This window comes from Papio anubis, chromosome 2 (assembly GCF_008728515.1).
Source record: "Papio anubis isolate 15944 chromosome 2, Panubis1.0, whole genome shotgun sequence".
NCBI lineage: Eukaryota > Metazoa > Chordata > Mammalia > Primates > Cercopithecidae > Papio > Papio anubis.
The window spans coordinates 33,164,455-33,180,110 of record NC_044977.1 but is presented as its reverse complement, the minus strand read 5'-3'; the positions used below and the strand labels follow the sequence as shown (position 1 = coordinate 33,180,110).

Sequence of the window (15,656 nt, the reverse complement as noted above, 5' to 3'; positions counted from 1 at the left end):
TAAATTAAATGCCTGCTGTCATTTAATTTATATTTAGATTATGTTAATTTATATTATAATTCTAATGTAGCTTATTGTTCTGTAATTTATAGGTTTCTCCAGCAACTGACGGAAGAGAATTCTGAGTTAATTAGTAAGTTGTGGACTGATATTCAGCAGAAAATAGCAACCCAGTCACAAGTAACTCCTCCAGGAACACCATCACCTGCTCTTTCATCAGGGGAACAAAGAGGTTTGTTTCCCTTTTGCATTATTTCTAGTTGCCTGCTTTATTAGGTTCATTCTTGAATGCAGTGATTTGTAAAGGAATGTTAGAGTTTTGACTGCCTTAGCCTAATTGACTAAAATACTGATGGATCTGTCAATTGAAATACTTTCTTAAGAAGTTTGTCCACTTGAGATACTTCTGGAAATGTTCTTCCTTTTAGCTGCTCTGAATGCTACCAATGCTGTCAAGAGACTCCAAACCAGGCTTCAGCCTGAAGAATCTACTGAGACTCTAGACTCAAGCTATGTTGTGGGACACGTGCTGAACTCAAGGAAGCAAAAACAGCTGTTAAATAAAGGTTCAGTCCCTTAATTTACAAAGATGAATTATTAAACATGTAACTTGATACAGCTGTCTTAATCTCTTAGTCAGTGTTTTTTCCCCTTAATCTCATCCACATGGTTGCAACTAAGAGTTTGTTGAATGGTAGCTAAGAAATGTCTCCTACCACATGTAACTCTGGAACAGTGGTTCTAGTGCATTCATTATAGCTAGTGTAAATCTGGTTTAAACTGTTTAATTTTTATGAGAGAAATAGTGATATCATCTATGAAAGCCTTTTATAAATTGTGAACAATAGTCAAAAGTTTTTCTAGTAGTTTTCTGGTCATAATTTTTCCTGGTCTTAAAATAGAATGACTTCTCTCATTATCAGTGAAAAGAAAACCGAATTTGCATGCTCTTTCCAAGCCGAAGAAAAACATGTTATCAGGTAGCACAACTTCTGCAGACTTACCAAATAGGACTAATTCCAACCTGGATGTCCTCAAACACATGATACATGAAGTGGAACATGAAATGGAAGAATATGAGCGGTGGACAGGTCGCGAGGTCAAGGGACTGCAGAGCAGTCAGGGTCTTACAGGCTTCACTTTGTCATTGGTGAGCTCCCTCTGTCGCCTGGTTCGGTACCTTAAAGAGGTAAGAACATTAGGTTATTAGAGTCTTCTCTTCAGACAGAAATGCATGAGTTTTTTTTCCTCTCCATTTATTGCAACCTCCAAATAAAGTACAGTCAAATTTGAATAGCTTTGTTTAAAATACCTCAATTTTAGATTATCTGCAGTAAAGGCTTATCCCTTAAATCTTTTCTGTCATTAGTTGATACATGCTCAGATAAGTGATTTTAATTTTAATAAGAGCTTTAGCAAATTATAATTAGTAGGGTAAATCTGCCATTAATATAATTATATCTTGTGCTAATATTAAATATTACTGTTTGACAGTTGTAGATTAAATAGAACTGTTAACTGTGTCTGCATTCTATTGCTATTCTCTGCTTCCTACTCCCACGTTCAGTTTGGAGAGTGGCATTGCCTGTAAGTGGTAGACTTGATATGTGGGAGAATTCTTCATGTTCCCTTTATGTCTGGAAACTCATGTACAGCTTCAGTGTCTAAGTGGGAGATGTTTTATTGTTGTAAAAATAATTTATAAAATAAGCAAGAATTATTTGTTTGGCTGGGCACGGTGGCTCATGCCTATAATCCCAGCCCTTTGGGAGGCCGAGGTGGGTGGGTTGCCTGCGGTCAGGAGTTTAAGACCAGCCTGGCCTCAACATGGTGAAACCCTGTCTGTACTAAAAATACAAAAATTAGCCGGGCATGGTGGCGGGTGCCTGTAATCCCAGCTTCTGGGGAGGCTGAGGCAGGAGAATTACTATCACCTGGGGGGCAGAGGTTTCTGTGAGCCGAGATCACGCCACTGTACTCCAGCCTGGGCAGCAGAGCGAGACTCTGTCTCAAAAAAAAAAAAAACAACGAAGAATTGTTTGTTTAATTTGATTTCAAGTAATCATCCACAGAATGTCACAGAATTAGAGTTAGCTATGTGTTTCATCTTTGAAAATCTATTTAAACTGTTATGTACTTAAGCCTGTTATACAAATATGACAAAAATGTTTAAGAAAACTTTATTATTTAATAAGATAGATTTTCCAACTTAATACAGATGTTTCAGTTTCTCTATAGCTGTCTTCCTAAAATTGAATTGCTGTTTTTCTTTTGTTTTTTTTTTTTTTTGAGACAGGGTCTCACTCTGTTGCCCAGGCTGGAGTGCAGTAGTGGCATGATCTTGGCTCACTGCAACCTCCACCTCCCGGGTTTAAGTGGTTTTCCAGCCTCAGTCTCCCAAGTAGCTGGGACCACAGGTGCATGCCACCACACCTAGCCAATTTTTGTATTTTTTTGTAGAGACAGAGTGTCACTATGTTGACCAGACTGGTCTCAAACTCCTGAGCTGAAAGCAATCTGCCTATCTTGGCCTCCCAAGGTGTTGGTATTACAGGCGTGAGCCTCCACACTTGACCCTAAAATTAACTTTTTAATTAAAGATTCGTTGTATTGTCAGACCTATTAAAACCTTAACATTCTTTCACCCTTAACTCAGGAATCTTCAGCAGTATACTTTTGGCTCTTGGAAAGTATTGCAGGCTTAGAAGCATGTACTTTTTTTTTTTTTTTTTTGAGATAGAGTGTTGCTCTGTTGCCAGGCTGGAGTGCAGTGGCACAATCTTGGCTTGCTGCAACCTCTGCCTCCCAGGTTCAAGAGATTCTCCTGCCTCAGCCTCCTGAGTATCTGGGACTACAGGCGTACGCCACTATGCCCAGTTAATTTTTGTATTTTTAGTAGAGACGGGGTTTCACCATGTTGGCCAGGATGGTCTCGATCTCTTGACCTCGTGATCTGCCCGCCTTGGCCTACCAAGGTGCTGGGATTACAGGCGCGAGCCACGGCGACTGGCCAGAAGCATGTACTTTTAAGTTAATCACTTGCTTTACAAAGTTAAACCAGTTAAAGTTGTCATTTATTTTAAATTATATTTTAACAAGTTTAATTTTTGAATTGGCGATATAGTCACGTTATGAAATTCAGAGATACAGCAGATTGTACTAACTCTCATCACTAACTTCCAGCTAGCATGTTTGCTTACTTCTAGCCAACTATTATTACCAGATACCAGTGTATCTTTCTAGAGATGGTCAGTGTATATTCAAACAATATGTATATGTATATCCCTCTACTTTCTTTCTACAAAAAATATAGTGACTTAATTTTATATAACATTTTGTTCATTTTATTCTATTTAAGGAAGGGAAGAGGATAAAGCAGCACATTTTCTTTAATTAAATATAATAAACCGTTTAATAAAAATCTTTGTCATTACTGTCACATAATATATGCTTCTTTGTAAATATCTTCTTTGCCAGCTTTGAGTGCAAACTTTTAGTTTTCAACATGTGAGGCTATTGGTGGAAGTTTATTTGATATCTTTTTGCAGAGTGAGATCCAGCTACGTAAAGAAGTAGAGACAAGGCAACAACTGGAACAAGTATTAGGTGATCATCGAGAGCTCATTGATGCTCTGACAGCTGAAATTCTTCGTCTTAGAGAAGAAAATGCTACTACACAGGTACTCAGATGAGATCCCAACTTTGTGTGTTCAGTGGTATAAAACATCTTTAAACACGTACTGGATTCTCTTAGAGTTGCTTTTGGTTTAACTGTGTTGATGTGATTACTTATCAGTCATTATTATCATCAGTGGTAGGTATTATTGAACATTTATTAAATGGAGGTACTATAGTAGAAGCTTGGAAGTAGCATATGGACTGTCTCCCTGTCTTTAAGAGACTTACTATTTAGTGGGAAGACAGAGTCTGCATTAAAATTATAACTACCAGTGTTACAGTAGTTAATCCAAAATGTGAAATGAGTGTTATGATAGCCACTTTTAATTTCAAAGCAGCAGAAGATGGCCTTTGAGGAGTCCTTTTGCAATCACATCAGATGCCATTTACAGTTATTCACAGTATCTTCATATTTGTTACATAAAGTCCTCTTTGCTGCTTGACTAATGGCTCCTTTTCTTTTTTAAAAGACTTACACAGTTCTCTTGTGGAAAACCTATTGCTTCCATGCTGCATTGAGCATTCTTCCTTTGTGCACTTTTTTTTTTTTTTTTTTTTTTTGAGTTGGTGTCTCACTCTGTCATCCAGACTGGAGTGCAGTGGCTTGAGTTCATTGCAGCCTGGACCTCCTGGGCTCAAGTGATGCTTCCACCTTAGCCTCCCAAGTCACTGGGACTACAGGTACATACCACCATACCTAGCTAACTTTTTATGTTTTGTAGAGATGGGGTTTCACCATATTTCCCAGGCTGGTCTTGAACTCTGGGGCTCAAGCGATTCGCCCACCTTGGCCCTTGAAAGTGCTGGGATTACAGGCATGAGCCACTGCACCTTGCTTCTTTGTGTACTTCGGATACTGTCTGGATATTGGTATTATTGCGTTCATCAAATTGTTTTATACTTACATGTGTACTTGTCACTGAGACTGTGTGCTTCTTGAGTGTACACAGTCTTATTTTATTCGTCCTTTTTGTTCTCATATGGTAGTTATTATTACTTTTATTTATCAGCCAGAAGAGACTAGACAAGTGATGGAGAAATTGTGTTTGTGTTAATGGACATTAGATGATGAGATGTATACTTTTTTAAATTGATAATATAGGGTTAGGCACAGTGGCTCATACCTTTGATCCCAACATTTTTCAAGGTGGGCAGATCACTTCAGGCCAGGAGTTTGAGATCAGCCTGGGTAACAGAGTGAGACCTGTCTTTACAAAAAATAAAAATATTTGCTGGGTATGGTGGCGTATGCATGTAGTTCTAACTGCTTGGGAGGCTGAGGCAGGAGGATCACTTGAGCCTAAGAATTTGAGGCTGCAGTGAGCTACGATTTTGCCATTACACTCCACCCTAGGTGACAGAGTGAGGCCCTGTCTCTAAAAAAACAAAACAACAACAAAAAACCCAAACCACATACAAATTTGATAATATAGTTCACATACCATTAAGTCCACCCTTTTAAAATGTACCATTCAGTGTTTTTAGTATATTTGAAGTTGTATGCCAGCACCATTATCTAAATCCAGAATATTTTCCTCACTCCAGAGAGAAATCCTGTACCCTTTAGAAGTCACTCTTCAGTCTCTCTTTTTGTGAATTTGCCTAATATAGATATTACATAGAAATTGAATAATGTAATATGTGCTCTTCTTTCACTTAGCATAATGTTTAAGGTTAATTTATGTTTAGCATGTATCAGTACTTCATTCCTTTGTATTGCCCAATAATATTCCATTGTATGGATATACCAGATTTTATTTATTCCTTCATTAGTTAATGAACATTTGGGTTATTTTTATGTTTTGTCTGCTATGAATAATGCTGCTATGAACATTCATATACATATTTTTGCAGAACATATGTTTTTAATTATCCTGGGAAGATGTGCAGTTTTAAAATGTACTGATTTACTTAACAAATCTTTGTTGAATACCCGCTGTGGGCCTGGTACTGTTCTAGGTACAGGAAATAGAATAGTGAACAAAATATAGAAAACTTTACCCTCATGGAGCTTACATTCTAAATAAATCCTAAAAACAGAAAGTTGAAGTATAGTAAGTTAGATGGTGATATGTACTTTGAAGAAAAATAAAGCACGTAAAGGCATAGGAAATGCACAGGATGGGGTAGGATGCAGTTACAAATGAGATGGGCCATTCCTGTCTGAGGAAGTGACATTTGAGCCAAGACCTGGAAGAGGTGAGGAGTGAGCATGTGGGTAGTTGAGAGAAGAGCAGTCTGGGCAAAGAAAAAGCAAGTGCGAAGGTCTTACGGTGGGAGTGTGACTGGTGAACTTAGAGTCATCAAGGAGATCAGTGTGGCAAGAGTAGAGTATGGGGAAGAGAGAGTTAGGAGATAAGATCAGGTAAGCCCAATCACATAGGGCCTTGCATGCTGATTAAAGACATGGGCTTTTATGCTAAGTGAGATGGGAAACCACTAAAGAGAAGAGATGTGATTTGTCTTGGGTTTAAGAAGATCACTCTGGGCTATGTTGAAACTAGATCAGAGATTAGTGCCCTTTCTTGGGTTGCAGTGCCCTTAGTGTCTTATAACACCCCTAGGCCAAAAACAGTTCTACTTGTTAAGTCCAAACAACTATATCCTAACAACTGAGGGGCTGTTTGAGGAAAAGTATTACTTTTTCTTAAGTAACTACAATGATTTACTAATGGGTTATATATACCTTTTGAGCACTGTACCACTTCTCAATGCTTGGAATCAGTTGGGACACAATCATTCTTATTTCCTGTTCCACACTGATTTTCCTCCAGAACTTGTGGTTTTTTTTTTTTTTTTTCTTTTTGACCTAGCAACTGCTGAAAGCCCAACCATGAGAAGATTTGACATCATCAAAAGGAATGTAATGCAATCTGACATTGAAACTGTGAACTGTCCTGAGCTAATAGTTCACCAGTGTCTGATAGATGGCAAGCATCACTATTTCCCTTGAAGATTTAAATTTTCCCTTGGTGCCCCTGTAAGTTCACTTTAGTGCCCTGAGGTGCCTCAGCATACAGTTTGGGAACAGTATGGGACTAGAGTAGGTGGCCAAACACAAAAGCAGACTATTACATGAGGAGTTATTGGAATAGTTCAGGTGAGACATGGCAAGTTGTTCTAGGGTGGAAGTGGGAGAGGGTGTGAAAAGTGATCAAGTTATGAATATATTTTGAAGGCTGACCAATGCAGTCTGCTAATTTATTGGATATGGAGTCAAGTAGAGGATATTGGAAAAGAATCAAGGATAATTCCAAAGTTTTGGGCTGAATAATTAAAATGATGCAGTTGCCACTTATAAGGTAAAGAAGGCTTTAGGAGGAATTTGGCTTTATATGTTTTAAGTTTGAGAAGTCTGTTTGAATTCTAGATGGAAGTGTTGAGTAGGCCACTGGATATATGAGTATGAAATTTGGGAAAAAATTTGGACTGGTGGTATAAAAATGTTTACTATACTTCATTGAGCAGTACTATTAATAATATTTCTGAAGTCTGGCTGCACCTGACTTTTATCAAATGTCTGTATCTCTCTAAGCATACATGAGATATATATTAGATAGAAGTTTGTTACTAGCTGCCATCCTTGGGTTTTCTTTGTCATTATTACAGGGTGTCAGCAATTTACAGAACTCTCTTTTTCTTCCTTCTACCTGCAATCTTCTCTACTTCCAAGAACCATTTGCGTAACACTAATACATAACAAAGATGAGCATTATGTGGTAGTGATCAAACCTGATGTTTTTAGATGACCTACTTATATCATCCCTGTAGAAAATATAAAGAACATCTAACAAATTCATCTAACCTTCTGGGCAATCTGTTTGACTTTTACATGTAAGAATGGAATTCCAAACGCTTAACACATTCAGCTCTGTGCCAGAAAGTAAATCTATGGGTATGGTATTTTGTGGGTGATCTTTTAAATAAAAAAAAAACCTTTATGTAATATTAAAAATATGTATATATACACACACACATATAGACAAATATGAGAATATCTATATACATATATAAAATGTTCTGTCTCATTCTCATATATAAAAATCAAGTTTTAATTAATATTTGTATTAATTACATACAGAATTTTGTGCTGTTCATGTTTATCAGTTTAAATGCCTGGGTAATATTCATTGTTTCCTCCACCTCATGTATCTGTGTCTCTTGGGGGTAGCTTAAGAGTCAGTTGAAACATCCTGAAGAGGTTTTGTAAATGGAAAGCCCTGTGGAAAGGTTCATTCTTATTGTTATAGCAGGGTATTTATTAATTACCATTTCATGATTTACTTAACCATTCCCCTATCATGGAACTATTAGAATATTTATAATTATAAATAGCATTTCTTTCATTTGAATGAAAGTCTCAAATTCCTGAAGTATTTAAAATGATGATATTGCACATACGTAAATACACACATATCCTTTGGGTGGTGTGCTTTCTAGGTGGTCGTTTGATGTTTGATATGCTAATAATATTATTTCATATGTTTTCCTCTCCAGGCAAGACTTCAGCAGTACATGGTCACAACAGACGAGCAACTTATATCACTCACACATGCTATTAAGAACTGTCCTGTGATAAATAACAGACAAGAAATTCAGGCATCAGAAAGGGGAGCCACAGGTAGAAGAAATATGGACAGTTCAGGTGAGTGTATTCTTATTATCTCAGACTGTCATTCAGTTACTTAATGGCCTTAGATAACAAACCAAACCTTAAATCTCTAAACTTATATAGACTTATTGACTGTTTATGCATGTACAGTATTGTTACTACTACAATTGCCACTACTTTTCCAGCTAATATTGGATGCTTGCTCTATGCCAGATACTTGTTAAGTCTTACATGCATAATTTCAATTCATGTCATAATAGTCTGATGAGGTAGGTGTTATTGTTACCCCATTAGTGTTCTCCTTAGAGGAAACTGAGACTCAGAGAGGGTTGGTAACTTAGCAAAGGCACACAGGTAGAAAGTAGCAGAACCAGACACCTAGATCAATGAGAGTGCTAGCACTTTTAATCACAGTGCTCTAGATTCAGAAGTGATGATTTTGGAAAGAGAAAAATACTGAATTTTAGAAATACATAACTTTTGTTCATGTGTGGTAGTGTTGTTTTGAAATTCTTTCTTCATCTCTTGTGCTATCATGTGCTATAGGCTGAATTGGACATTTCTGTTTTTTCATGTGTTTTACTTTTAAGTAAGACTTTGATGAGTATCTGTAAGAAAAGTGTTTTATGTATTTAAAACCGTTTTCTTAGGATGGATTCTAAGAAGTGACTGACCAAAATTTAACTTGCATGAGGTAAACTCAATGGCTAGGGCAGATCTCTGTCTTCTGGTAGAGTCTTGCTTTTTTTTTTTTTTTTTTTTTTTTTGAGATGGAGTTTCACTCTGTCACCCGGGCTGGAGTGTAGTGGCGCCATCTCAGCTCACTGCAACCTCCGCCTTCCATTTTCAAGCGATTCTCCTGCCTCAGCCTCCTGAGTAGCTGGGATTATAGGTGCGTGCCACCATGCCCAGCTAATTTTTGTGTTTTTAGTAGAGACGGGGTTTTACCATGTGGGCCAGGCTGATCTGAACTCCTGACTTCATGATCCGCCTGCCTCGGTCTCCCAAAGTGTTGGGATTACAAGTGTGAGCCACCACACCCGGCAAGTCTTGCTATTAATATCTCAGTAAAGGAATATGTTAGTGCTTTACTGTTATCTGAGTTAAGCTTCACTACTGAGAAAACTTTTGATTATCCTATAGGTGAGAAGGGCTGGGAGGAAGTATGTTGTAGAATTATTGTTAATTCTTGTTATTGCCTGTGGAAAAAGTCAGAAAGATTTATGTTGGTGAGACCAAAGATTTATGTAATATCTTCCTGAGTCTCAGCTCTTGTAACTCTTTTAAAATAATATGGAATGTGACTATGTTGTGATAATGCATGACCTGTGAAGTTCCTTGTTTTGTAATGAGCCTTGTATATGGTGGTCAGTGCATTAATGTGCCCCATTTTAGCCATTTTATTACTTGTTATGACCATTAAAAAGCTATCCATAACAAATAATGAAAAATTCTACCAGCCTAGGCAACATGGTGAACCCCGTCTCTACAATGAATACAAAAAATTAGCTGGGTGTGGTGGTACATGCCTATAGTCCCAGCTACTTGGGAGGCTGAGGCGGGAAGATCACTGGAGCCTGGGAGGTCGAGGCTGCAGTGAGCCAAGATTGCTCCATTGCACTTCAGCCTGGGTGACAGAGTGAGATCCAGTCTGAAAAAACAGAAAAAAAGAAAAAGACAAACTCTAGAGTGCCACGTAGGATTTTTTAGGAGTCCCTAAGTGGCTCGCTTTTCATGGCTTTGAGGCCCCAATGACTTTCTCAAAAATAGTAACTACTTCTCAGTACTAGCTCACCAGGAGCCTGCCCATGAATGATTGGCAGAGGAGGATACAGCCTAGAAAGTGAAGGCTCCAGGAACCATGTTGATTCATGTGAATTTTGCACTCTATTGAGATGCATTTAAGAATAAATACCTGGGCCGGGCACAGTGGCTCACACCTGTAATCCCAACACTTTGGGAGGCCGAGGCGGGCGGGTCATGAGCTCAGGAGATCGAGACCATCGTGGCTAACATGGTGAAACCCCGTCTCTACTAAACAAAATACAGAAACTTAGCCGGGTGTGGTGGCAGGCACCTGTAGTCCCAGCTACTCGGGAGGCTGAGGCAGGAGAATGGCGTGAACCCGGGAGGCGGAGCTTGCAGTGAGCCAGGATCGCACCATTGCACTCCACAGCCTGGGCAACAGAGCAAGACTCTGTCTCAAAAAACAAAAAACAAACAAAAAAAAAACAAAAGAAAAAAGAATAAATACTTGAAATGTGCCCATAGTTTCTTTTTGTTCCTGTTGTGCTAATATCCTTTCATCTTCTTCAGAGGGTCCAGCTGTAAATGCCAATGTCTCAGTGCCATTGATGTTCAGAGAGGAAGAGGTGGTTGAATTCCCACAGGAAGAGTTGCCTGTTAAACTGTCTCAGGTGCCAGACCCTCCAGATAACATGACTCTGGCCAAGAATTTTCCAGCACATATTTTTGAGCCAGCTGTGTTGTTAACACCACCCAGGCAGAAGAGCAACTTAAAATTCTCTCCTCTTCAGGACGGTAAGTTTTCTTCTAAAGTTACATGAAAGTTGTTTTTTATGTTCCATTTGTACAATGTATTACGTTCACCATTACATGAAAAACAGAATTGAAAAAGACATTTGATTACCAGACATAGCCTTTAAGCTGAAGGAAGACTTTTCATGCTATGTGTAGGATACCTGTGGTCATGTGTGACATTTAATTAATTTTATTGCATGTCTATTTTATTAAACATTGTAAGTATTAAACTCAGATCAAAAGATCAGAGTCCTTAGTATTAAGATGCAGATTAAGGGGAATCCCTTTTGTCCCAATGATCCATGAGCATATGAAAGAGTTAGAAGCAGGAGATTATACTCCAAAGAGTAATGAAAGTTAGACTAAGGAAAGGTGAGAACTATGACTTTAAGGGTCGTGTAAGTGACATCTGGTCATCATATTCACCTCTTTCTCATCAAAAGTTTTCAGCTCAGTTGAGGGAATTTTATAATAAAAGTTAATGGACAATTAAAAATAGCTTTAGAGTTACTTTTGCATCTCACAGGTAGAGTAAACAGGTTAAGAATGTATTATTAATTCTTAGCTCAAAGATTCTTAACTTAGGGTTCATGAATGGTCTTCAGAAGTCCCATGAACTACTTCATTGTTGGGAAAATTAGATTTATTTGTCCCCATGTACATTTTTTCTGGAGCTATTGTTTTTACTTCATTTTCAAAGTTCTTTGGTCAAAAAAAGAACCAGTATCTTAAACTCTCTTCTGAAGTTTTTTGAAAAATATTATTCAGGTCTGATTAGCCTGAATTTTTATTTCTTTTAAAAATTTTTTTATATTTTTACATACGGGAACAGAAAAATAACTGTTAATTGTTATTGGGACATACGAATTTTGTGCAATTTTCTGCATTTTGATGTATGTTTCCAATAAAGGACATGAAGAAGCCCAAGGGGTTAAATAAAATGACAAATCCTTGCTATTAAAAATTCTGTTTTGTTATTTGTAATGCAGATGTAGCATTTGTCAGATCAGTGTGGTGCAGTGGTGACAGTGCCAGGCTGAGAGTCAGAAGTGCTGGCATTTTGGCCCATTTATTCTTGACTAGCTGTGAGGCATGAGGCTCAGATGGTTTACCTTTTCTAGACCTAAGTTTTTCCATCTATGAAATGAGAAGATATTTCTTTATCTTTAATGCTCCCTACAGCCCTATCAGTGTATGATTCAGTATTTCCTCTTCAGAGGGCTAGAAGGTATTATTATCTCTGGCAAGATTCAGGAAATATGATTTCAGTTCTGATTTCTGTTCAGCCTAGACTTTTATTCTTTAAATTAGTTAGTTGTTCAAATGTTTGCATGTTGTTAATAGGCTTGTCTAATGATCTTTGCTTAGATGTTGTAAATATTTTTCATTGGTGATCATAAAATAGCTTAAAATTATTTGTAAGAAACAGTTACAATAAATATTTTTACTCTGATCACAAACTTACTAAATGCTTGTTAAAGCAAGTTTGTCAAGGATTGCTATAGACAACATTTTGTTAGTATCTTCAGCAAGTCTGCATTTGAAATAACTGCCCATTTATTTTATAATGTGCAGACAGAGATGCTTGTGAATAGGTATTTGAATTGGTGATGTTTTATTATATTTTTCAAGCATTGTTTGGAATACTCACATATAAAGAATTATTCAGTTAAACAGAATATGCAGATGAAAATGGGTGATACGTAGGGCCCTTCATCAGCATTCAGTTCTCTTTTAGGATAGCCTTGTCTAATAGAATTTTCTGGGTTGATGAAAATGTTCTGTATCTGCTCCATCCAGAATGGTGGCCACTGGCCGCATGGGGCTAGTGAGCACCTGATGTGGCTTGTGTGACTGAGAAATTAAAATTTTAAATTTTATTTAATTTTAATTAACTTAACTTTGAATAGCCACATATGACTAGAAGCTGCCATATTGGACAATATTGCTGTAGCATTTCCCGTCATAAATATTTTCCTCTAGCTATTGATTTATTTCTCCTTTTCTTTACAGCCATGCTTCTTGAACGAGTTGTGTGTGTGTGTGTGTGTGAATTTGTATTTGTGTGCAGTTTCATTTCATTTTCTGATCTCCCATTCATTCCTTAAAGTGTTTATTCTAATTCATATTTCTATGTGGTTTTAAAAAAAGTACTGTCAATTTAACCCAGAGAGAGACTCTCTAAAAGAAACTGATATTTATTTGGGATTGAGCATTGCAATGGGAATATGGTGGGCATATTCAGGGAAGTAAAGGAAGACAAGAGTTTTTAAAGGGGAAATGAGGAGGATTATCTAAGTTGTTTTGAGACAACTATCCTTGGCTACAAGGATCAGTAACAAGGGTGGCATCAATCTAAGGTTGGTTGTTGGGCAGATGTCCTCGCAGAATTATTTTTTGTGTAAGATTGTGGAGGCCTTTGTGCAAGGTTCTGGTTTTTGAAATCTCTTGAATAGTTGTTATCAGTCATACATGCATGAGAACCCTTCCTTCCTGCCTCTTTGAGGCTCCACTTATCAGTCACTTGTGTCTGATAAAGTGACTCTGATAAAGTCACTTGTGCTCTGACACAAATTGCTCAATTTTTTTTTCTTTTGAGATAGAGTTTCACTCTTGTCGCCCAGGCTGGAGTGCAGTGGTGCAATCTCAGCTTACTGCAACCTCTGCCTCCTGGGTTCAAGCTATTCTCCTGCCTCAACCTCTGCCTCCTGGATTCAAGCTATTCTCCTGCCTCAGCCTCCTGAGTAGCTGGGATTACAGTTGTGCACCATCACGGCTGGCTAATTTTTTTTTTTTTTTTTTGGTATTATTAGTATAGACTGAGTTTCACTATGTTGGCCAGGCTGATCTCGAACTCCTGACCTCAGGTGATCCGCCCACCTCAGCCTTGCAAAGTGCTGGTATTATAGGAGTAAGCCACCATGCCCAGCCAAATGACTCCATTTTCATTCTGACAACTTTCACAGTACATTCCCCTAAAGGTAGTCATTTTTATTCCAATTTGATTTTTGTTTATTTGGTAATTGTCTCCGTAATTAATATAAAATATTTTTGCATCTCTTTTCTTGAGATACCAACTTTACATAATAATTATAGAATCTCCCTATGAAAGAAGAGAGTGTAATTCACCCTAACACCTACTTCCCTTCTCTACTCTGGATAGTTTTGTTTTTATTTTTAATCTTTTTTGTTACTTTAAATACTTTCTATTTCTTTTTTAACTTTAGATAGTATTTCTTGACTTCCACTACATGAAATACTAGCATCCCTTCCCTTCTGCTTTACTTCTGTTTTCTACCTCCCACCTTCAGTTAATTATCCTTTCCCTTTCACATTATTAAGTTTGATTACATTAACCTTCTCTTCCATTGCAACAACTGTGTTTTCTGTGTCTTGTCTATATACATATTGACAAGTGAAAACAAATAAATAACCATTACATTTTCTTTTCGAATCCATTGTTACTGCCAGTGCTTGGGCCAAACAAAGGAAAAAGTTCTTATGAAAATCAAGGTGAATTCTTATTTCATGTTATGAGAGCTCAGACTCTTTTTGCTATATATTTATACTATGACTTGTACAGTTTTTGCTTTGTGTAGACTTTCAAATTGCCTTTACTCTTTTGTTGACAAAAGAATAATGTGCTTTCACCATATCTTCAAGTCCTTTTGTCATACTGTCTGTGGCATGGAATCTGCTTTCATCCCAGAGACACCTTCTCAAAGCCCTTTAAACTTGCTGCAGCCTTCACTGATTGCTTATTGCTTGCTGGGCCTTCTGCATAATTCTCATCCTGGGTCTTGGTATCATTGCACACCTGGATTGGGTCACTTGTTTCCTCTTATTATTTAGTTTTCTTTCACAATTTTCTGAAAGAAATAATCAGAAAAAGCATATGCAAGGTAAACTCTTGAGTTCTTGAAATTCTGAAGATGTTTTCATTTTTCTCTTACACTTGATTGATAATGTGGCTAAAGAATTCTAGGTCAAGAGTTCTTTTTCCCGAGAAATTAAAGGCATTATTCCATTGGTTTCTAGTATTCAGTGTTCAGTTGAGATGTCTGATAATGAGATGTCTTTTATTTCTTTATATTGGACCTATTTTTTTTTTTTTTCTGAGAAAGCTTTTAGGATCGATCTCTTGTTTTTATCCTGAAGTTGCACAAGGTATGCCTAAATATGGGTTTTTACCTTCTTGCACTGTGAGACAGTAGTTGGACCTTTCAGTCTGAAGACATATGACTTTCTTCAGTTTGGGGGAAAATTTATGTTGATCGTTGGGATTTTCTTATGTATTTGGCCTTATATCTTACTTTTTAGATTCTGGAAGATTTTTTCACTTTATATTCAAGCCTGTCTTTTGGATTTTTAAAATTTTGTCAATTGTATTTTTAATTTCCAAGCAAGAGCCCTTACTTGTCTGATTGTCCTTTTTTCACTGATACTTATTATGAATGCAGTATCTTCCAGAAACTTTTCTGAGGATACTAGTTAGAATTCTACTGTGAATTTTCTTTCATTTTCTTCTGTACCTGAATTTTCTTTTCTTCTTGATCTGTTCAGTTTCCCTGTCTTGGCTTTTTTCTTTTGTGCTGCTGGTTTTTTCCTATTGTTCATTTATATTTAAGAATGAATAAGTTCAATATTGTAGGTGGTTGTCATACATTTTCTTTTCTGTGATGTCGATAAGTCTAGGTCTATTTTCCCAGTAGACTTTCCCTTATGTGGTTGCTTTGTGTATATGGGTACGATTTACTAACTATGGGTTTCCTTTTAGAATATGTAACTAGGATCCAGCCATTCACTTGGGGTGCTCACATTTACT

General features: G+C 37.2%; 1 protein-coding gene across 5 annotated transcripts in view; it reads left to right on the top strand.

Moving 5' to 3' along the window:
* The window catches only part of SPICE1 (spindle and centriole associated protein 1), a 75,570-nt gene that overhangs the window by 48,751 nt on the left and 11,163 nt on the right, over nt 1-15,656 (top strand). For 4 of the 5 annotated variants that reach the window (XM_017955147.3, XM_009199992.3, XM_009199994.4 and 1 more), the window contains exons 8-13: nt 93-232; nt 429-566; nt 924-1,189; nt 3,549-3,680; nt 8,176-8,323; nt 10,607-10,831. In XM_017955147.3, the coding sequence (XP_017810636.1) occupies nt 93-232; nt 429-566; nt 924-1,189; nt 3,549-3,680; nt 8,176-8,323; nt 10,607-10,831 (1,049 nt within the window). The remainder of the gene's footprint in view (nt 1-92; nt 233-428; nt 567-923; nt 1,190-3,548; nt 3,681-8,175; nt 8,324-10,606; nt 10,832-15,656) is intronic. The other variant, XM_009199995.3, reaches the window with a different exon arrangement.